The 21,592-nt window shown below is 54.0% G+C and overlaps 4 protein-coding genes and 1 non-coding gene across 5 annotated transcripts; 2 read left to right on the forward strand and 3 right to left on the reverse strand.

Moving 5' to 3' along the window:
* Window positions 1-640: 640 nt before the first annotated feature.
* Window positions 641-3,089, forward strand: BDP55DRAFT_564047 (ion transporter; the record flags this gene model as incomplete). The annotated part of the gene is made up of 4 exons (XM_060570292.1): window positions 641-777; window positions 912-1,046; window positions 1,145-1,971; window positions 2,086-3,089. The coding sequence occupies 4 exons, from the start codon at window positions 641-643 to the stop codon at window positions 3,087-3,089; spliced, it is 2,103 nt and encodes a 700-aa protein (XP_060423746.1).
* A 911-nt stretch (window positions 3,090-4,000) lies between these two features.
* Window positions 4,001-4,082, reverse strand: BDP55DRAFT_t311. The gene has a single exon. It is a non-coding gene; the product is annotated as a tRNA-Leu (tRNA).
* Window positions 4,083-7,798: 3,716 nt separating this feature from the next.
* BDP55DRAFT_369394 (importin-beta domain-containing protein) lies at window positions 7,799-11,583 on the reverse strand. The gene is made up of 4 exons (XM_060567094.1): window positions 11,022-11,583; window positions 8,644-10,884; window positions 8,469-8,596; window positions 7,799-8,416 (listed from the first exon to the last, which is right to left on the reverse strand). The coding sequence occupies exons 1-4, from the start codon at window positions 11,357-11,359 to the stop codon at window positions 8,025-8,027; spliced, it is 3,099 nt and encodes a 1,032-aa protein (XP_060423747.1). The 5' UTR covers window positions 11,360-11,583; the 3' UTR covers window positions 7,799-8,024.
* A 2,246-nt stretch (window positions 11,584-13,829) lies between these two features.
* Window positions 13,830-18,454, reverse strand: BDP55DRAFT_733648 (RhoGEF domain-containing protein; the record flags this gene model as incomplete). Its single annotated transcript, XM_060580120.1, has 2 exons — window positions 13,830-16,141; window positions 16,195-18,454. The coding sequence occupies 2 exons, from the start codon at window positions 18,452-18,454 to the stop codon at window positions 13,830-13,832; spliced, it is 4,572 nt and encodes a 1,523-aa protein (XP_060423748.1).
* Window positions 18,455-20,421: 1,967 nt separating this feature from the next.
* Window positions 20,422-21,450, forward strand: BDP55DRAFT_680917 (uncharacterized protein). The gene is made up of 2 exons (XM_060576152.1): window positions 20,422-20,936; window positions 21,096-21,450. The coding sequence occupies exons 1-2, from the start codon at window positions 20,821-20,823 to the stop codon at window positions 21,382-21,384; spliced, it is 405 nt and encodes a 134-aa protein (XP_060423749.1). The 5' UTR covers window positions 20,422-20,820; the 3' UTR covers window positions 21,385-21,450.
* Window positions 21,451-21,592: the final 142 nt, after the last annotated feature.

The raw sequence follows: 21,592 nt of genomic DNA on the forward strand, positions 1-21,592 counted from the left end.
GATAGCCGTAGTTCCCAACATCTCACTCATCTTCACATGAGTGGTGAGTCTTGGAAGGTGCACAGGGCGAAGCTTTTTTATTCTTAGCAAGGAAGCCGCCCAGCTGCAGACGCTAAGCCCAAAACAGAGGGAAGCCCAGGCACGGGCCAATGGCAGTCAGTTGATCCGACCCCGCGCAGAACCCCACTAAATTCCTCGTTTCCAGTAAAACGGGGGGTCCACTTTACCCCCTGTTCTGCGCCGCAAAGACCTCTCCAGGTCCACTGGTGGGAAGCTCAGCTATCTCACGTCCTCGGCCGACCGCTTAGCATCCTGTTTTTTCCTCTCTGTTGACCGCCTCGTCTTCTCGCGCTGCACACCGTGGCTGAGTTGGATCTTCTGCTTGCTGCATGCCGTTGCCGTTGCTCGTTTGCTTCCGCAGCTGCAAGTGAGAAATTACGCGGCATATCTTCTTCAGCCCGTTCAATCAGGACGCTGACCACGTTGCGACCCTGAAAAAATTGGTTGCTGACCACCGAAAAAGGAGCGGCATCTTTTCTCGCGCCTATCCATTGGCCAATCCGAGTTGCACTTCTGCTGCAGGATCGCGTTGCACACACGAGAGTCGAGAGAGAGAGAGAGAGAGTAAGCACCAGCCAAAATGCCTATTCGCGTCAAGTCCAAGAAAATGCCAAAGTCCCGGGACATGAGCCCCGTGTCCATGCACTTTGACACGTTTGAGCTGCCCGACATTGACACGGACGACACCTTCCGGGAGGTTGTCAAGAAGCTCTCTGTGTAAGTTTTCACCTCAGAGAACGGCTGCCCCGTAGTCTCATGCCTTTTTTCCCCCGTTGAGGGCGGCCCTTTCCCGCCCGCCCCTGGACGGACAACGCTTGACCGAGTTTTGCTGACTGACGGATCCGGTCTAGATACTTCACCGATGTCATTGTGCTGCCGAGCACCTTTGAACAGCTGCGCACCACCCAGGCTGGTGAGCCGTTGCGAGTCTTGGTCGATCACTTGAATGCCACCTGCACCAACCGGGCCATCGTCAACGCCCTTCTGTAAGTCAACCCCCTGTGCCTCACATCTACTATGACCTCCCCAGTAGAATACGTGATACAACAACCACACACCAGCCTCAGTTTCTGACACACTCCAGCGCGCTGAAATGGCACTATGCCGTCGACGAGGCCGAGTCCAACAAAGGCCTCTGCGAAGCCCGCGCCAACGCCTGTGAGATCGTCGCCTGGCGCTTCCTCACTCGCCTCTCGGAGCGCGAGGCCGTCGACTTCTGCCTCTACGAGATCCCCGACCCCAAGGAGCCGGCCACCCCGCCGCCCAACGCGGATCTCGAGAGCAATGAAAACTCCCCCTTGCTCTCCGGCGGCAGCTGGTCCAACCGCAGCGGCAGCCGCCGCGCCTCCGTCCGCCCGGGAAGCAGCGCCAAGCGCTACCAGCTCTTGTCGTCTCTGTCCAGGCTCACCATGAGCATGCACGCCGACCAGGATGAGGAGGAAGAGGACGACCCGACCTCGCCCTTTACCAACCTCAATGCCCTTGAGATCGCCGCCGTCGCTGATGCGAAGCGCTTCTTGAGCCAGCACGTCGTGCAGAAGATTGTCACGGGCATCTGGAACGGCGACATCATCTTCTGGGACAGCCTGTCGGTCCACGCCGAGAAGAAACCCCGCTTCTACAACGCTCACACGACTGATATCTTCTCCCGCCTGCGCGTGCCCAAGTACCTCAAGTTCTGGGAGGCCTTCTTCTTCTTCATCTTCTTGTGCTTATACTACTCCGTGCTCGTCACGCAGAACACCGAACGCATCACCCACAACGAAATCGTCCTGTACATCTGGCTCGCTGCCTTCCTCTACGATGAGCTCAGCGAGTGGGCCGATGCCGGAACAATCTTTTATGCCACGGATATTTGGAACCTGTTTGATATGATCATGATAGGCATCGGTATCACCTTTGCCGTTTTGAGTAAGTACAGCTCTGTTGTCTTCTCTCTCTCTCTCTCTCTCTCTCTCTCTCTCTCTCTCTCTCTCTCTCTCTCTCTCTCTCTCTCTCTCTCTTCCAATTACTAACACATCACAGGGGTTATCGGTATCGCGAACCACGATATGAAGATGACCGACACCGCCTTCAACGTCTTCGCCCTGGAGGCTCTGTTCATGGTACCCCGCGTATTCTCCCTCCTCAGTTTGTCGCCGTACTGGGGAACCCTCATCCCCTGCCTCAAAGAAATGAGCAAGGACTTTATCAAATTCATGGTCCTCGTCGTCATCATCTACCTCGGCTTCCTCACCACATTCTCCCTCATCGGCCAAGACGCCTACACCTTCGCCCACATGACCATGATCCTCACAAAGATCTTCTTCGGCTCCTCCTACGTCGGCATCGAAATCATGGACGACATCGACAAGGTCTTTGGCCCCCCACTCATGATCATGTTCATCATCCTCTCCTCCTTCCTCCTCATGGGTTCCCTCACGGGTATGCTCTCCAACTCCTTCTCCCGCGTAATCACCCACGCCCGCGAGGAGTACCTCTACGTCTACAGCGTCTACGTCCTCGAGGCCTCGACCTCCAACCGCCTCACCCACTTCTACCCGCCCTTCAACCTCATCGCCCTCGTCATTTTCCGGCCCCTGCGCCTCTTCCTCCCCTCAGACGACAAGTTCCGCCACAGCCGCATCATCCTCCTCAAGGCAACCCACCTCCCCATCGTCGGCATGATCCAACTTTACGAGAGCATCCGCAGCCGCGTCCACTCGGACGAGTACGCAGGCTTCAAGGGGCCCCGAGGCCTCACCGGCGCAACCAAGCAGCGCTCTCTCGGCGTCTTCCAGGCCAACCGCCCTTCGTCGGGGTACCGTGCCGGAAGGTCCCCGCGTCCCGCAGAGCGCAACCATCCTTCCTCGCACCACTCTTCGCGCCCGCAGACCCGCGCCGCCGAGGCCGCGGACGACATGGACGCGCCGTCCGTGGTCGAGGTGCGCATCTCGGAGCTCACTGACAAGATTGATAAGCTCACCGCGCTCGTCGAGGCTCTGCAGTCGCAGACGCAGCCTGGTACTTCCCCCTCCGCCTCCTCTTGAAGGTGGACTATCGCCAGTCCGTTTCTGGTCTCCATAGGTAAGGGCCGGCCTTGCTTGAGTTGGCTTTCCCCCATCCCTGGCTTGATGTCAGGATAGTGTGTGTCACGCGCGCATGTGCGTATGTGTATGTGTGTTTGTCTCGTCGATCAGTGGGCATCCCGGTTGGATTTATCTGCATTGCCCGGTGCATTTTTCGGTGCCTCGTGTCTTTTTTGGTTTTGGTTTTTCAGCTCAGTGTGCATATGTGTTTTTTTTCGGATGAGATGAAAAGTGTGAGACTTTGGATGTAGTCGTGCTGATGCTAATGTTTCTCTCGTGATTTATGTCTTGAGTGGTTGTTAGTTGGCCCTGCAGTTATAAGCGAGCAATTTGTTAATTTGGGAGATTTATGTTTTGAGAAGCGCCGGTGTTGTAGTATTTCAGCGAATCAAATTTGGTCTTGCTATTATTCAATTTCAAGCCATGCATTTTCTTAGACGTGACGTGCCAGAATCTTGTGGCTGTACCGTAGAAGCCTGCTTGCAATGAGGCACATACGGACTTGATGAACACGTCTTTTTTGATTCGACAGAAATGAATGTTGCAGCACGAAGAAGACAAAGATGGGTTCATAACCCCCCCAAAGTGTCTCTATCCTAGAGAAAAGCCTTCTTTCCACCATGTCTCCATGAACCTCAAGTAATCGAGATTCGAGATTTGAGATTTGAGATTTGAAGGGAGAAAGGTATCGTCAAGCCACCCCCACTATCCCCAAGCCACAACAGAAACTTTACCCCGCCATCGCCACACAAAGCAGCGCAAAAAAAAAAGAACGGCTTCTCTTTTTCTTTTCAACCTACGACAACCAAGCCCATAACGAAAATGCAAAAATTGGACTACCGCCCTACATGCCGGCTTTTGCCGCATAGGAATGACAAGAGTGGGATTCGAACCCACGCCAATTACTTGACTAGCACCTGAAGCTAGCGCCTTAGACCGCTCGGCCATCTTGCCCAGATGAATTGTTAAAGTTTTCCTCGTGGGCGAGAACTCAAGTTGCGTGAGCAGGTAGGTGAGTGGGCGGTGGGTGGGCGGTGGGTGATGTGGGGGCTCGAATTCGGGAAGCAAGTCGTGTCATGCGTGGGAAGGTGGTCCTCTGCAGAATCGGAGGCGTTAGATTTGCGTGGGCCAGAAAACGGGTTTCACTGACATGTAGCTCGCGCGCTTGCATGATTTGTTTTCAGTTGGAAATTGGACCATTGGCGGGGGGGGCATTGGGGTACCCGGCCGGTTCTGTGCCGATCTCTTGGCCTCCACTTCCGCCGTTGGACCGGACCAAACTCCGATGTCCTTGGCACCTGGCTGACTATCTCACCTGCAATACATAAACGTTGAAGGTGGTGTCTGAGTTTAATTTTTCGATTTTATTAAACATTTTACAGCACTTGCCTGTGGCTGCTGAATTTACATGATGAGTCTTGCGCGAGAGAGTTTCAACAATAACAGGCTTGGCGGCTGAAGTGGCGGTGGTACCTTGACCGAAGATTTCGACTTCACACCCATAAAGTTGAGTGCGAATGCGACCTCCTAGCAGCTACTGGATTCAACTTGAATTCATCCCCCATGTAATTGCACCCGACGAGTGACGTACGAGCTGGTCGCCAGTGTCCACGTACCCGTCCTAGACCTTGGAACGCCTTGGAGAGACTTCGATCAGACCTCTGAAGGGTGTAGTGAAAAGAGCACCGGTTCATCGTAGACATCAACTTGATTAGGGCTCAAGACTAGATGCCCAGACACTTATATTTTCCATCTGGTGTTGCTTTTCTTAGGCCGCAGGGTCCTATTACCACACTGAAGCCCCTACCCTGTGTTGTCGAATCGTAAGGCGCGCTGTTCAACCCCGCGAGATCAACCTTGACACATTTACATCAAGAGCATCGTGTAAGTACCGCATAGCATGACGGTGGAAAAGAACTTTTCACTATAGCGGAGCTCTCGGATACGTTACTCATCATGCTCATGGGAGTTTCAAGTAGAGAGTACTGCTTAGTCTGTTGCCTACGAAATCTGTTCCCGCATCCCTTTGAGTAAGACAGTGTGAATCAACTTAGACCCGAGATGATCATCCAAATGCATGTATATGTTCTAGACATGTTTGCCAGAGCTCCCGTCAGCCCACGGAACATCGTAGTCGTCGGTGTCCTTATTTTGATGGCAGATTCCGCGGAGAGAACTCCGAGAGACATGAGTTCGACGAGTTCTGTTGACGGTCTTCTGACATGGAGAACCTGTAAACAAGGACCAGCATCTAGGATCTATCTACCGCTTTGAGGTATAAGATACTCCTAGGCGTATATTAAGTTATGAATAGTCACCGTAAGCCGGGCAGTGAAACTTGGAAGTAGTGATCTAATATATATGGTTTGAAAAGTCCTCATCGTAGCCAACTGCAGTGCAGAGAATGTGTGACAATCCATTAGCGAGCTCAATTCAATATCCCGCTGCCCCGCGACATCGAATAGAAAACAAATACGACGTTCCCGGGTTGTCCTGGTACAGCCTTGCAGTTCAATTATGCGAGCTTGAATATCGATGTCCCCGTGTTACAGTACCACACTGAGGCGGAAGGTCTAGACCTGCACCACGCCTGATGTACCCTGGCCATTCTCAAAGTTGAACTAGGCCCTAGGATGCTTCTATCATCTCATATTGGACGCCTGCAATGAGGAGACACGTTCATAAGGAGGATCAGCTGCAAAGAAGGGGCATTCTTCTGTGACTAGATATGGACGCAGTTCGCTTTGGGGCAGATGCTATTGTGTCGTGAAGTAGGAAGGTGTCGGACAGTCCTGACTTGGGCAAGAGAGTACCGGCTTTTACGTGTAGGATACTCGTGTACATATCTCCCACTTAATGACGAATAATAGACTATTCGACCTTGATGGAAGCCAAGACTTTCAGGGGAAAGCAATAGGACGACATGCGTGTCTTAGGTAGTGAAGACGATTGAGGCTCTTGATACTCGGAGACCGTACCGCTGCAACAACCAGACTCTATAATGTGTCCGCATCAAACAAGATCATGATGCACGACATACAGACGGAGCATTGCACCCAAATGACTCCGAGTCCATCAACAGCATTGGCGCAGGAGGCCAATTCTGACACTTTCTACGGCGGTTTATTCCCGTTTACCATACGTTTTGATAGGCAACCGACATGTTCTCGGTATCACCGTCAGTTGTAGTCAGAGTTGCGTATGTATAAGTATGAAGTGCATCACATGGTCACAGTCACGCCTTCATCATCGGAGATATAGCGAGCCCACCTCGTACAGCCCACCTCGAGTTCCAGCTCAACACCAGCCCAACAGAAGCAAGTAAAGTGCGAGCAACGTGCCTCATTTTGCCAACACGAGAAGTGTCGTTGAACAGACTAATCATACCTTCTTGGCTCGATCTCATACAAGGGAGACACACGTCTGAAACGGAAACGTGGCGATTCCGTTCTCAACATCTTAGACCGTGTCCTTCCATTCTCTTCCGTACAAGAGTATAAATACCACCGCCGTCTACCACAAGCAGTGATCATAGACCCAAGATCGAAACCAGCCATTGTGTTGGTGGAAAAGTCGAACCGAGCATATTACGGCACTTGCGCTCCGATAAAATGCGTCGGCCATCATTACGGAGCATAGACAACCTACACCCTAACTCAATCATCGAAGAGGCAGATCTCATAAAACCCAGCCATCCCGATAGCTCAATCCCCCTCGTCTCCGAGGTATAACCGCCCGAATACACCACAACTGATGACCAGAGGCCAGAGCAGCCCCGTAGAATTTGCGGTGTTGCGGTGGGGAAGCCATAGGAGGAGTCATAAAGTCTCCCTCCCACTCTTGAAACAGAATGATTTCTCAGCCACCGGTTCTCGTCACGCCCCGCCCTCAACTACCACCGTCAGGCGGATACGCCATCCTTTGCTCCTCTTTCTCATTTTTCACCGAGTACACTCCCTTTATATACAGAACCTGAAGCGCATTACTCTCCGAAGACGCTACCTATCAAACAGAGCCCAAAAGTGCCTACGCTCTAAGAGATCAAGAGAAGCAACCTACCAACCCATGTGTGAGATCGTGGACGAATTTGAAGCAGTTGTACGAGGCGGACAACCAAAAGACCTAACCACCGCGTTCAGCTCAATCAGTTCCGCTCAGCTACTGTTCTATCACTATCACATTTCCTCATCTACCGAGCATCTTCCTCCTCACAATCCATTCAGCACTCAACTACACATCTCTCTTCAACATTTACTCACAGTAAAACAACGCCACTAGGGAAACACACGGGATCGTGCAAAATGTAGCCTCATATGCAATCAATACTTTATCTAACATTATATCTACGACAGCGAGCGCCTTCACCGCCATCATCCTAAGCTACCCAGGTCGGACTCGCAAAGCGCCTAGGCCATCGACTGACAATGTGCCACAGCCAGACTAATCGCTGAATATTTTTTTCTTCGTCTCCATCTTCTTCTCCATCGAGGCTTGCCATCCGTCTTCTAGTGATTGTTGTGGCTTCTATCTACAAAGGGGTGTTTCGTTCCAATTCGTTGTCCGTTCCAAGGCTTTCCTGATTTTCCCGTCTTTTTCGGCGAAGTCTCCCTTCCATCGCGCCAAACCCGGAGGTGTTTTATCCATCCAACTATATAAAGTCGGGTCTGCTATTTATATACCGCCGTATTTGAAAGTCAACGACAAAGGGGGGGGGGTTGGTAGATTTTGCGCGTGAGAGCAATCGCGCGCGCATTAAAAGTAAAACTGCTTTCGCAGATTCCGCATCCGTGCAGAATTCGGCGGCAACTGCGGCTGGACCATGCTCGTTGTCGACGCCTGATCTTCGGGAGTAGGCGTCGTCTCATCTTCACCGCCCGGCTCGGCCGCAGCGCCTTCCTACTGGCCCGCAGTGCTAGCCAGCTCGTTGAGCTTTCCTCGTTCCTCTTCGGTGAGCATAGCGTACCACTCCTGGAAGTTGGCCACGTTCTCGCGCGCCGCGCGCAAGAAGAACTCGGTCAGGTACGCCTGCGTCTCGTCGTCGCGTTGGCGGGCACCCGAACCTTCAATGTAGGACATCAAATCCGACTTAGTACCACCCAGGCTAAGGTCGAGCGTCTCGGGCTCATCCTCCCATCCGTCGTCTTCGTTCTCCTCGTCGGCGAACTCGGCTGCGGCGGCTACTGCTGCCGCATTGGCGGCAGCGTTGGCTCCAGAGGCGGAAAGGAGCTCTTCAATGAGGACCTTGAGAATCTTCAGGGAGGCAGGGATGACGGTGTACTGGTCAGGGTCTGTTTGTGACGTTAGTTACCAGACAGTCGTCTTGCCTGGCAGTTTACTTACTGGCTTTGGCGCGTGAGCGCGTCATGATTCTACCATCGTTGTTGCTATTCACGACAAGGTCGCCCTTGACCATTGTCTGGGCGAGACGAGGATCGTTCAGGGAGTAAAGCTTGGACAAAGCAATAACACTGCAAAAGTCAGTACTAGCCCACAAGGCTGGCCTGGGATCACTCACTTTTGACGAATCTCATCGTAGCCCGCAAAGCTGACAGAGTTCTCCAGCCACTTGCTCATAACAACTTGCAAACCAGTGTTTCCATGGATCTGGATCTGGCTGAGGAATTCGACGACATCACTAGCGCCAACGAGAGACAGACGAGCAAAGACAAGGATCAGAGACTGGATGAAAGGAGCGGCCTCGGCAGACGCCAACCTGGTAGCAACGGCTTGCAACAGCTGGGGCAGAAAGGGGCCAAGACGCTCCTGTCCAGCCTTCTCGACGAGCTCTGCCGCGAGCCCACCAACCTCGGAAGCAGAGTTGTCCTCAACAGAAGGTCCCAGCAAACGGTCAATAATGTGGAGGCAAACTTCCAGACCAGAGCGGTTATTCTCGTCGTGCCAGCCGAAGACTTGGTGGTGATCATGCATCAGGAGGTACTTCACAGACTCGGCACCAGGACGGAGAACCTCGCCTTCATTCGACTCCATCAGCAGACGGTTGAGCTTAGGCAGGGTGGCGGCAACGAAACCAGCAGGAAGGGGCTCGGAGCCGTGCTCGACAAGCGCGGTAAGCAATTCGGTGGCAACGGTGACGAGGGGATCGTCCTGGGTGACGTTGGCAGTGTTGAAGGCCGCAGTAAGCGTGGGCAGAATCTTGGCGCAGAGTGCAGTGTAAGAAGCGGTATCAGATAGGGCGCAAACGATTTCCTCAAAGGCCTCGCAGATCAACATGGTAGCCTGGAAGTTGGAGGCGCCAAGCTTGGCAACCATGAAGAGAAGGTCGACGGAAGGGACATCCTGGGAGAGAACAATTCTAGTGTCCATGTTGATGGCGGCACGCAGAGACTCCGCGAGAGTAACGAGGAGTTCGTCTGCATCTTCCATCTCCTCGGGATCCTTGTTCTGCATGTACTGCGCAATGGCGTTGATGATGGGAACTTGGCGGTCAGCCGTGACCCTGCCGGAGCGGATGAAGCCCTCGACGGCCTTGATACAGGCGACCTGAACAACCTCAGACTCCTCGGAGGTGATGCATTGGATAATGCGGTCGAAGAGAGCGGGAGGAGTCTGGAAGCCCCGGGCAAGGGTGCCTCCAACGAGGTAACCGCGAGCTCTCAAAAGAGGCTGCTCGTTCTGATTGACAGCATAGTCAACCAGGCCGAGGTAAGCCTCAGACAGCGCCTCGGGGATGGGCTTCTCCATATCCTGGAAGTCGCTCAGAAGCATGTTGAAGAGGTAGAGCGACGCCTCCTGGCTTCTCCACGAGGAGCCATCGCCAGGGAACAGGGTCTTCGTGTAGCCGAACAGTCCCTCGACTGCCTTCTCGCTGTACCATTCGCCAAGCTTGATAAGCAAGTCACCGGATGCCGTGCGGGCAGTGTAGTTAGCGGTGACGCTGGTCTCCTCAGCAAGGTAGAGAGAGCAATCAATATCCCATAGCTCCTCCTCCTCGCGGCTGATGCGAGAGTATCCTACAACCATCTTCATGACATCGACCATCCAAGGGGTCTCCTGCGCCGAGGCGTGGGAAGAGAGTTGGGCCTCGAGCTCGGCCTGCACGGGCGGCGCACGGAAGCACTGGTTGAGGAAGTCGAGCTCCTCGAGAATCAAAAAGTCGAGAGTGTACGGCAAGCTATCCGAGTCCTCGAGACGGCCCTGAGCCTCGTGTCCTATGTAGAGGTCCTCGTGGGGCTTCTGCAGGAGGGAAAGCTCCTCCCAGACGGCAGTGAACAGACTCGTGCTGTGCGGCAGAAGCAGGTGCGGGAAGACGGACTTGACCTTCAAGAGAGTCTTGACAACCTGCAGCTTGAGCGCAATAATGTGGTTCCAGCTCGGGGGCTGGCCATTGCTGGTGAGCTCACCGGCAGCCTCCGGCAGACGAGACTTAAGCACCTGGGCGAAGAAGGGGTACCAGTCCTTGAGCGCCTCCTCGGCAAAGCCCTTGACTTCCTTCATATGGTCCTCCTTGACGATATCCATGAGGTCGAAGCACGATCGGAAGACGGAGATGGCGAGGGCACGCAGATTGGGTTTCCGGTTCTCGTTGAGGGCGACCTCGGTGACGGCCTTGACAATATCCCGCGCCATCGTGAAGAATTGGTCCTCGCTCAAGCTCTCGTCAATGATATCGCCCAAGACTCGGAGGGCGCCGTGGAGTTGGACGTCGCTGCTCGTGGGAATGACATTCAGGACGGTGGGCAGTAGGCTGGGCCATCGCTCGGGGAAGTCGGCCGACGCAATCTTGCCGATAGCATAGCTAGAGATGGGGAGAAAAGTACAAGTCAGCAAGGCGGTTGTTCTCTCTTTGGGATTTGTTGTAGATGGCTGGGCTCGAGATCCTTCGGGCGACGTCGAATTGGGACATCCTAGGCTGATAAGAGCGCACCACCATACCTTGCCGCAACCTTGACAGGTCTCTTGTCCTCATCGCTGAGGGCGATTTCGAGCAGGGTATTCCGCAGCTGCTCGCGTGACGCATCGGAAATGTCGACGGGCGGCTCGGCAAAGTCCCTATCCTCGGGGTTCCAGTTTCTCTCGATAAAGAGGCGCAGAGTGCTGAGGGCGGCCTGGCGTATGGCTACGTCGATGGAGTTGTGGTTGGCAATGTTGGCCAGCGAGGTAGGGAAGGCCGGGTTCGCGCGAGCGTGCTTGAGCTCGATCTCGGCCTGCTGGCGGGGACCCTGATCGGAGCTCTGGGTGTTGGACAGCAGCGAAACCAGCTGGTCCTCCATGTTGGGCGCGGGTTCAAGGGGGTCGTGACTGTATGTGTATGTGTGTTCTATTCCGTGCTTCACACGTTCTTGGGTATGATCGTTGCGACGGTCGGGAGCGACGTGCGTTTGTCCGTCGTTCAGCTGCGTCGGGCTTCTTGTTGTAGATCGTATGCGCCGGACCAGTGGTGTGTCGTCCGGAGGGGATTCGGAGACGAGGAAGCAGGTGAAATGATTAGCGCGACCCCCACGGGATATTGGCTAGGAAGGAGAGAATGAAGAAAGAGAGGTGCGGTGTAGAACGGGGGGGCCCGTAGCTGACTCAACCCAAGAAAGACGGGAAGGAAAGAGAAGGCGGTGGGTTGGGGGAATACACTAAGATGTGGTGGTCGTGAGGAAGAGTGGACTCCGTGGGTTGCGTGAGAAAGAAGGAGTTGGAAAGGTGTTGTGGGAGTTTGTGTGTGCGTGCGATGGCGGGCAGGCGGTGGTGGCGGTGGTGGTGGTGGTTCTCTGGTGATGTCTCTCACTTTCTTTTTGGCGGGGTGAGGTGGTTTGGTTTACCGTTTACCGTACCTAGACGCGCGAGTGGAGCCTTGGGACGTGCCCCAGCCCACTTGCACGTTTCTTGGGCACTCTCACAGGCCAGATGTTCTAGTGTACAAAGTATCCGTTACGTCCAGGGCAGTGAAGGTCCAGGGTGCCTGCCTTTGGAGGGGTTGTTTACAAGTACTTGGCAAAGTACCTCATAGTCCTACCCGACCTATCTTTGGTAAGGTAAGATGTACGAATGGAAGGAAACAAGTGGTAAGAAAGCAGCCGGAACAGCCCACCATTGAAACAAAACACCCCCGACCAGCGCCAGAGCCAATGCCGCACCTCTTGCTCGCTACTTGCTAGTGGACCCCGGTGCCCGCAGCTCGCAAAAGGAGGGAGGCACCCGACGGAGAGAACTTGGAAGGAGGGGTTCGCTCGGCAATTTTTCATAGTGGCAGGCACCACCACACCACACCTTCCCACGGAACCCATTACCACTTCCAAGTACCTCACCTTGTTATCGAGTAAATCCAGACCAAAACTTATGCGAGTAACAAGGACGAAGTTACAATTCGAATGAAACAGCTTATTTCCAATCTATCTCTGAATAGATGTATACCTGTTAAGCGTGCCATGATAGAAGGTCGACGGTACCTAGCATTCCCATCACAACTTGCACGCGAAAAACCATGTAAATGTGAAAAGGGCGTAAGGACACGGGCCGCCTCGCGCCTCTAGCAAACCCTACTTTCCCCAATTCAACGTCTGCTTAGGTAATACACTATCAACATACCTCGAAATATCCCAATTCTTCACGACCTAGGGAGGGCCGCTAGATACCTAGAAGCATCTAGGGAAGGTAGCGCGGGGTCGGACCGCAAGGTAAAAAAAAAAATATGTATCTTTAGTCGGGAGGTCTGGGCGGTGTGGCTTTCGTACCTAAATACACCACCCAGTAGGTAAGTACCTACCTACCTATCTCACCTCAGCTCCTTACAATTTCAGCCAGCCCAACGTCTTGAGGGAAGACGGGAAAAGAAACAAGAAACATCCGTTCACCGTCGTGTTCCGTAATCCCGGAACCACGGTTAGGATGACTGGACGGCACAAGCAATCACCTCAAGCCAGGAATTAAAAATAAAATAAAAATAAAAAGGGTCCGTCCTCTCGAGTCGCAGCCCAAACGACCAATTCAACCCTAAGCTTAGGCTTCATAGCATTAGATTGCCAAGAAATCATCATCTCCCCCTCTAATTGCCAAGAGGGCGTCACTTGTCACATTCCACCCCCTCAATCCTCAATACCAGTACTCCGTACGGATACACTCACAACCTTTTTCATCAGAATGCTTTCCATTCAACCCAGTCTATCCGGGATACACTCACACACTCTCTGTCTCTCTCAGTACCTACATCCGACAACGTCTAGACCGTCACAAACCTCTCTATTCCCCTCCACACCAAAAAAACATCCCACACATCCCACATTCCGTTCATTCAATCCCCATCCATCAACCCATCCGCCAAAAAGTCCAGTGTCCCTATTCCGTCCCCGTCCCATTCAATCCCCATCCCTATCCTGTCCGTAATCTACCTCATCCCATTTTGCCTCGTCTGCCTGGTGCCCACCTGCCTGCTCAGACGCAACCAAACGGGTAATAGAAGAAAAAGAAAAGTAGAAGTCCGCCTCAAACCCTCGTCTCTCCGACCCGGGCATTCTCGAGTGTCGGGCCTCTTTTCGCAAATACCAGAAAATCAGACCGGTAAGCAAAGTTGTAATAGTTGTGCACCCCGTACCTGTTGAAAAACCCATGGACTCGCTCGCAACGCAGTTAATCCGCAAAAAATAACGCCGCAAGCCCATCCATCCAGTCTTATACACACACGCATTTTCTGGCTCTTCTCTCTTTGTACCGTCGCAATTCCGACACCAATTTTGAGCTCGGTCATAAGGTTCTTCACGAGTCGGCACCCTTCATGACCGTCCGCAAACTGACAATCTCCCTTTTCAACCGCGCATTCTCCTTCTTCACCCTCGCCGTCTCCTCGCTGTGCTCGCGTAGACTCCGAATAAGCTCTTCCTTGTCTTCTCGGCCCTTGCCCTTGAGCGCCTTGACAATCTTGCCCAGCTCGCTGTTGAACTTTTCGTACATGAGCTCGTTCTCCGCGGTCGACTCTCTGTACAGCTGGTCGATGCTCTTGACTTTGGTCTCGGATGCTCTGAGCGTGCTCTCCATATCGCGCTGGATCGCCGTCTGTCGGTCCGTCAGCTCCGACATCATCGTCGGAATGCGTTCCTCGAGCGTCTTGACCGAAGCTGTCAGCTTGCGCAGGTCCAGTGTGTTGGTGCGTCCACCGAGACCAGAGTTGACCCGTGACATCTCTTCGGCAATCTTGGACAGCTCCGATTGGAGTGATGCGTCAACATCCTCGACCGCCTTCTTTTCCGTCTGCAGCCGCTCCCGAAGCTTCTGCGGCGACTGCAGGCGGAGCTTGCCGCTTCCTGGTGGCTTGCCAGGGCTCGTAGATGGTCTGGGGATCGAGTCGGTCGACTGAGAAACTGGACCAATCGGGCGAGTAGGTCTGAGAGTCGGGATATTCGAAGTAGACAGGCCTCTAGCATGTCCCTTGGGTGTGCGACTGGGAGTGTTTTCGCGATCGGGAGGGGCTGGCGGTGACGAGAAGAGCGCTTCAGGCGACATGGGGTTCTCCTTTTGGCGCGGTGAGATCATGCGAGGAGACCGCAGGCTTTGGGATGTCGGGCTTATCGGTATCCTAGATGGCGAGGGTATCCGGGGCGTCGAGTTGAACTTTTCTGAAGTCTGCTTGTTTATGCGCAACGGCATCATCGCCTCCTCAATCTTTTCTCTGGGATCCGTGATCGTTGCCGCCTCCATAAGGCTTCGCAGGTCAGACAAGGAGCTACGTCGCTTCTTCTTTGATGACTTGACAGGAGGCGTCGACTCGACGTCTGGCTCTCCAATCGTTTCCAGGCGCATGTCGGGCCGCTGCGAGCTGCTCGGTCTGGGAAGCTCATCAAAAGCACCAGCAATCGGTGGTCTGTCCCTGGAGCCGGGTCTTCTCAGCTTGTTAGGCCCCGGTTGTGTTCCCGAGTCGATCGATCTTGCCCGTGACGATGTCATCTTTGATAGACTAGAACTCGAGGCTGCATCTGCAGAGGCTGGGTGCCGACCGTGTTTGCTGAGGGTGCGCCAGACGGATGGCCGCTCCGAGTCGTTCTTGCTGTTCTGCCGCAGCAAGGTATCAAAACCGAACTTGCGTCTGATTGAAGATGTGTTTGAAGTCAACGATCCCGAGTGCGACTTGCCACTACGAGAGTTCATAGACTCGAAGGCTTGTTGAACAGTCAGGTTGACGCCAAATCCGGCATCGTCAAAGATTCTATCGCAGTCTTCGACAAGGCGGTCTAGCAGGTTAATGTAGGCTTGCGCTGTACCGTCCGAGACCAGAAGTTCTGCAAACGATACTGTCAGGATACCCCTGTCGCCGTCGTTTCCACAGCCATCAAGCAAGTCGGCAAGCAACTTGATCAGAGCTGTGAATGCTCTCTGGTTTTGGGGCGCCATTTCCTTGAAAATGAAGTTGACAAAGTCGGCAAAGTTTCCTGGTACTTGTCGGTTCATGCGCTCCAGCAACGTATCCAGGGTCTGCTTCGTCATAATCGGGCCCATCTGCTCGCCCCAAGCGATGCGGATGAACTTCTCAAAGGCAACAAATATGACATCCGCGCTGCACTCGGATGAGGCGTCGAGGTCGAACGGACTCTCAATCAGCCGGTTGTAGAGATCATTGACCAGGAGCTCGTCGGCAAGGGATCGGTTCAGCAGCATCCGCCCGATGATACTACCTTTGCGGGCCTGAAGACTGGCGACATATCCTGTAAAGGTCTGCTCGAGGCGTACGAGAGGGTTTTCGGGGCGGTCATCACCGCTCATCTTGATTCCGTCTTTGCCCCTGGCAGAGCCGTAGATGGAGCCTGCTTCGCTGTTTGCTCGTGAGACTGGTGGAGGGAACACATTCGTCACGGGTGTTCTGCTGTGCTTTGGCGGACTGTGTGCTTCAGTGTTTGTTGAGCCACCCCAGATGCTAGAGAAAAGTCCCTTGACGGGGGAAGAAGCCAGGAACGATCTCGTCTTCTCTGCCCTCGTCATGAGCGGCAGGCCTTTGAGGATCTTGGTGTAGTAAGACACCAGCGCGGGTGCCAGTCGCATATTTGACACACTGAACTGCGTGCCCAATAACTGAATGACTGCGCTTGAAGTTAGCGTTTGATCTCCATCTAGCAGGTATGCGCCATCTTACTTCGTCGTGTGAGTGTCGGCAAGAAGTCGTCCAACGCTACATCGTCTGTGAACTGCTTGCCGTTCAACCCAGCAGTCACCATTTTGACCTTCTTCAGGTCGCCGCTGTTGACGTTGACCGTGATTTCGACGCCGTAGTGTCCAATTGGCGCACCCTTGGTGCCCTTCTCGTGGTCAATGACGATACGAATTGGTGCAGGCTCCCTTCGACCATCAATGAGCTGGTCGGCGCCCTCCTGGAAGACAGCAGCGAAGAACCCGAGGTTGTTGTCCGACATTCGAATAGAACGAAGCGTCCACGAAGGGTCCTCGCGCTCTTTTTCCGAGAACCGACCCTCCACACGGGCCTTGACAATATCCTCCGTCCACTTTGACGCTCTCGTAAAGGTCTCCTCCAGCAAGAAGCACCGCGACGTGACGGCAGTGCCCGTCACCCACTCTCCCGCATGCGCTCCCTTCATCTCCTGGGTTGACGTCATCCAAATAAGCTTGCCATCTGTCGACTCGGTGAAGCGCACGTCGGCCAGGTTATGCCAGCCCGTGAACGCAAGCTCGTAGGTGGGCTGGCCACCGGCGGCATTCGTCATTGACAGGAGAAGACCCGCTGCTGAAGGCTTGTCTATTTCGCGCAAGAGGTCCTTGCCAGTCATCGGCTTCGGTCCCAACTTCTTCAGAATGACTAGGCAATCTGAAAACAAGACAAAGATACCGGCACGCTCCGCCGCCTCCGGAGGTTCAAGCACACGGTATGGTGCAGGGAGCTCGACGAAGTCGGCTGCGAGGACGAGTCTTCCTTGAGGCTCGAGGTCAAGGGGCCAACTCTCAACCATGTTGCGCAGGCGATTCGTCACTTGCGGCTTATCTGGGATAGGCTCATCCATTGAGCAAATATTTGTAATAATGTCGCGAGCTTTAAGCATCGATTGCAGCGCCGGATGTGTCATGGGAAGACAGCTCACGATCTGGTCGATGAGCAGACTGTATCGAGGAAGACGCTGAACAGGTTCGATGAGAATTGAGCGGACGGTCTGCTCGCCGGTCTGCAGAACCCGTTGACGGAAGCTCGATTGCTGGTCAAGAAACGAGTTAAGAAGCGTAGGGAAATGCTGGCTGGCGCGAATGTACTCCTGGTAGCAGTCTGTGAACTTGGGGAACCACTCGAGAAATACCCTCGCGATCGCCAATGCGCCTGTGGGATCCTTCATCTTAGATGGCGATCCCAGCCTTGATCCTGTCAGCGCAACTGTCGTCACCTCCATGTCCCGGACGGCTTCCTCCTCGGTATCATCCATGATCTTGCGCAGCTCCTGCATGAAAGCAGAGTTGACCTGCAGTATCCTATCCGCCGACCTGGGGAAAAGCTTCTCGAGTTCTTCTTCAGAGGGGCTCAGGCTGCTCGGGTCGCGCTGTCTCGCAGATTGTCTAAAGTCGTCGGCGATGTGCTTCACCAGCTCGTTCAGCTTCAGAACATATCTCTCTTCGGTGTCGACCAGCTCCCCGAGCTTCATCCTCAAATCCACCTTTTGGTCCTTGGAGAAGGACTTGCTGCGATTCAGCGACGTCGGCTTGGAAGGCGCCCTCCGCAATCTGGATGTCGGGAGAAAGACAGGCTCGCCGAGCAGCTTCACCAGCGGCGTGTATCCTCCATATTGTCGCAGAGTCGGGTCCAGGAAATCGTCGTCATCCTCCGGCGCGTCGTCGAGATCTTCGGGTTGCAGCGGCACAATGGAGCCGGGCGGCAGGACAAAGTCGACGTCCACGTTGCTTAGATATTGGGTCTGCAGGGCGGTCTGCAACGTCTCGAGAACCTCGATGGTGTTTTCGCTCTTGATCATGTTCTTGGCGAGGTCAGCGGCATGCTGCTCGCCAAAGAGGGCCGGCCCGCTTCCCGGGCGGCGCCCTCTCGTGGTCGGGTATGTGTTCTTGAGATGGTTCTTGACGACCTCGGGCAGCTCCTGGAAGTATTTGTAGAGGCCAAAGGCGAGGCCTCGGTAGACTTCGTCGCCCTGCCATTCGCGCGGCAGGTGGTTGACGACGGCGTAGAAGGGCGAGTTGGGTTGGATGGTCAAGCGCGGGAACGACTGGAAGCCGGCGGGGCTGTAGACGTGGATCTGGACGCGGGAGCTGTTGAGGGTGTAGTTCGCCGTGGTGGAGGCGCCATGGAAGATGAGGACGGGCAGGTGTCCGAGGAGGGGGTCGGCGGCGTGGTATAGGGTGAGCTGGTCGGCGGACAGAGCCAGCTCCTCGGTGACACGAACCATTGTCGGGGCTGGCGATGCGGTCGATCGGTCGGTCGGTCGGTCGGTCGGTCGGTCGGTCGGTCGCGTGGGCTCGTTTAATGGGCCAAGGTCATTGCTGACTGGGCGCTGACCGAATCACGCAAGGCAAAGGGAAAGAAAAAGAGCCGGCAGGGGTGTATGAAGTCGGCAAACGAGTGTATCGACTTCGGTGTGCTGTGGTGTGTGTGTGTATGTATGTCGACCGCGTCGGGCGCAAAGTGGTCGAGCCGGGTCGAGTGGCGGTTGAGTCTATGACTGAAGGCCAAGGGTAGCAACGGAGCGGCGTTCGTGATGCGACTCTCGACGAAATGGAAATAAGGCTTTTGACGTGCCAGCAAAGGGAAGAAAGAAAGAATCAGGGGGTAAAAAGAGTGTGAGGAAAAAGTTGGCAAATTGCCAGGCTGGCTAGCGCGACCAAAGTTGGACAGATGAAGATTGCAAGCGCAGCGATAATTATCGTGTGGTGGTGGTGGTGGTGGTATTGGTGGTGTCGGTGTCGGTGTGAGTTGGCTGGCGTTGAGCGCAGCCGGGGTTGAATCGAGTCCGTGGGTTTGGCTTACGGGCGCGGTGGTTTACCTTTGACTTGGAGAAAGCAGCACCTCAGCAACGACAGCAGCAACAGAGGTATACAGCGACAGCGGCGGTGGGTATCCGTAGGTTAGTAGGCAATGTAAAGTAAAGTAAGGTAAGGTACGGAGTAAGGTAGCAGTATATCCGCAGTGTATGGACGTAAGGCAGTCTCTAAGTGGGCTGCCCTGGATGTGAACTGGGCTGGCTGGGCTGGGCTGGGCGGTCTGTGGTCCGTGGGGCGCTGTATGCCGTGTGTGTTGTTGTTTGTTGTGATTGCGATGGAGCTGCGAACAAGGAGAGGTGAAGCCCAATCCCAAAGTTGATGGAGTGTGTAATACCATAAGGCAGAGGGGTCCTGGTAAGGATCAGGAAGAAGTCTCCATCAATGATTAAACAGCACCGCAATGGATCCCGGTTTAATCTGCCCGTCCTCTCTATTGCAACTTTTGTTGAACCCTTTGTTGATCATCAACTTCTGAAGCAGGCCACGCAGATGCAATGAAACAAGGAAACCAGCCTCTTGTCCTCCGTCAGTTTTCTAGTGGTTGTATCTTCTACTACCTAACCAGGTAGGGTTGGTTTTTCTTGGGCTTGCTACCCTCTGTGCCTCTTCACCGACACTCCCATGCAGATGCAAGTAAGTGGACGAGGAACAAAGAGGGTTAGAGATGTGACGGGGGGGCAGAGAGCGGGAGAGGGAGGATGACGAAAACGCCAGACAAGGGGAGGGGAATTAAGCGACGAACGCCTCAGTCCTGGACTCGGGCTAGACCTCTTTACCTTGTCGACGAGAAAACACACTGATGATTCGAGTGTTTCTACGGACAACTGTAGTAAATCAACAAAACAGATCTCATCGAGAGGGGCTACCAAGGACAAAAAAGAAAAGAGTCCTAGACGACGGAATAAACATCCACTATTGACTGGGAGTCGCGTGCTATGCCGACCGCCTTGGATCTATTGGCTGTCTCTAATTAAGATACTGGTGCTCCGTACTCTGTACTTCTCGATCATACATGCATCTTACCGCAAGTCCGAGTGAAGTAGAAATTTTCATCAAATGCTTCTGTGACTGGATGCTCACAAACTGGAAAGATGCAGGTGCACGTCGGCAGCTCGAAATGCAGGCAGGTTCGGACTCTCAGCATCACATCGCATCGCTCCTCCCCCCGTCCCTCTCTCGCTTTCGCCCAGTCCAGCAAGCACCATCAAAAAAGTGGCCTCGAAACGTCAACATAAACAGATCCAACGCGCCCCGCCCATCGCCCAAGACGCGTCCACTCAAAAGCTGTCCAAAGGTACAAAGTCTCCACCCGTAACCTTGCCGGACCAGCAACAGCCGCACTAAAACAAGGCACTCGGGCCCACGGTACGTACACGTAAGAATGTGAAGCTCGGACGTGCAATACCCAAGATACGTACCCCAATCCTCCAGCTTCTGCCCAATCATTGCATCTTTCGATGCCAGTACCCCACCAGATCACCTGCCAAAGTCGATACAGCCAATCACAGGAGCTCCCCATGAACCCCTCCTCCTTCCTCCCATGAATCCCATCGCATCCCATCCAATCTAATCGGCTCTCCATCCCAAAAATCCCCAAAGACGTCTCTTTTCCCACCCCGCACCGATTACGCGACTGCTGATTCCATCTCACGCGCTCATATCAATGTTCAACTAGGCTTCACATCTCGCTCCATCAACAACGTCACGTTTCCCATAGATCAGAGACGAGACACCGTACTTCCGAGTCAAACGCCATCTCTCGTTTCTCGCAGACATGTCTACCCAAGACCCCGGTATCCCCTTGACCCATGCCCCAGACGCCAGAGGGTACAAGCTCATGGAGCTGCCCCCCGATCTAGAGGCCCTGCTCACTGCCGAAGATGCTCCGGTGTAAGTCAACCCACTTCACTCCCTTCCATCACCCCCGTGCAATGTCATGGCCCCCGGCCCGTTCACTCTCAGCCTCAATCACGACATCTAACCTCACTTCACCTTACTTGAACTTCACCCCCCCCTTCTCCGGGTATCACATTCACTCACACATGACAGCATAACCCTCACATCAACCCCTACAACAGCCCTCCTCAAAACCCCAGACAAAACCTACAAGCTCCTGCAGAAAAACACCTCCAACTCTCTCATCCTCCTGGCCCCTCACGCCACGGCACCCTCACCAGACTCCTCGGAAGACAACATCCCCGTCACCGGCCTGGCCGCCATCGCCACCATCCACGAGACCATTGAGCTCATCGCCCAGACCGAGCCGCAGACGATATCAAACCTCAAAAACACTGGTAGTAAGGGTAAATGGCATGAGAAGTTTGGCCGGGGCCGGTAAAACCAGCAAACTCATACTTACTTGCACATCACATATCTCACTAATCAATCATTGCATTCACAAACAAATCTAGTGAACTCTCTGCTTTTTAATTACCTACAACGCGGTTTGCTTCATAGTTCACACAAACCTGCTACGCTATAGCTATCCGCTTCACAAAAAAACCACCCGTTGCTGATGGTGTCCCAAGTGAGATATACCCTGCTGG

This window comes from Colletotrichum godetiae (assembly GCF_030913485.1).
Source record: "Colletotrichum godetiae strain CBS 193.32 chromosome Unknown BDP55scaffold_66, whole genome shotgun sequence".
Lineage (NCBI taxonomy): Eukaryota > Fungi > Ascomycota > Sordariomycetes > Glomerellales > Glomerellaceae > Colletotrichum > Colletotrichum godetiae.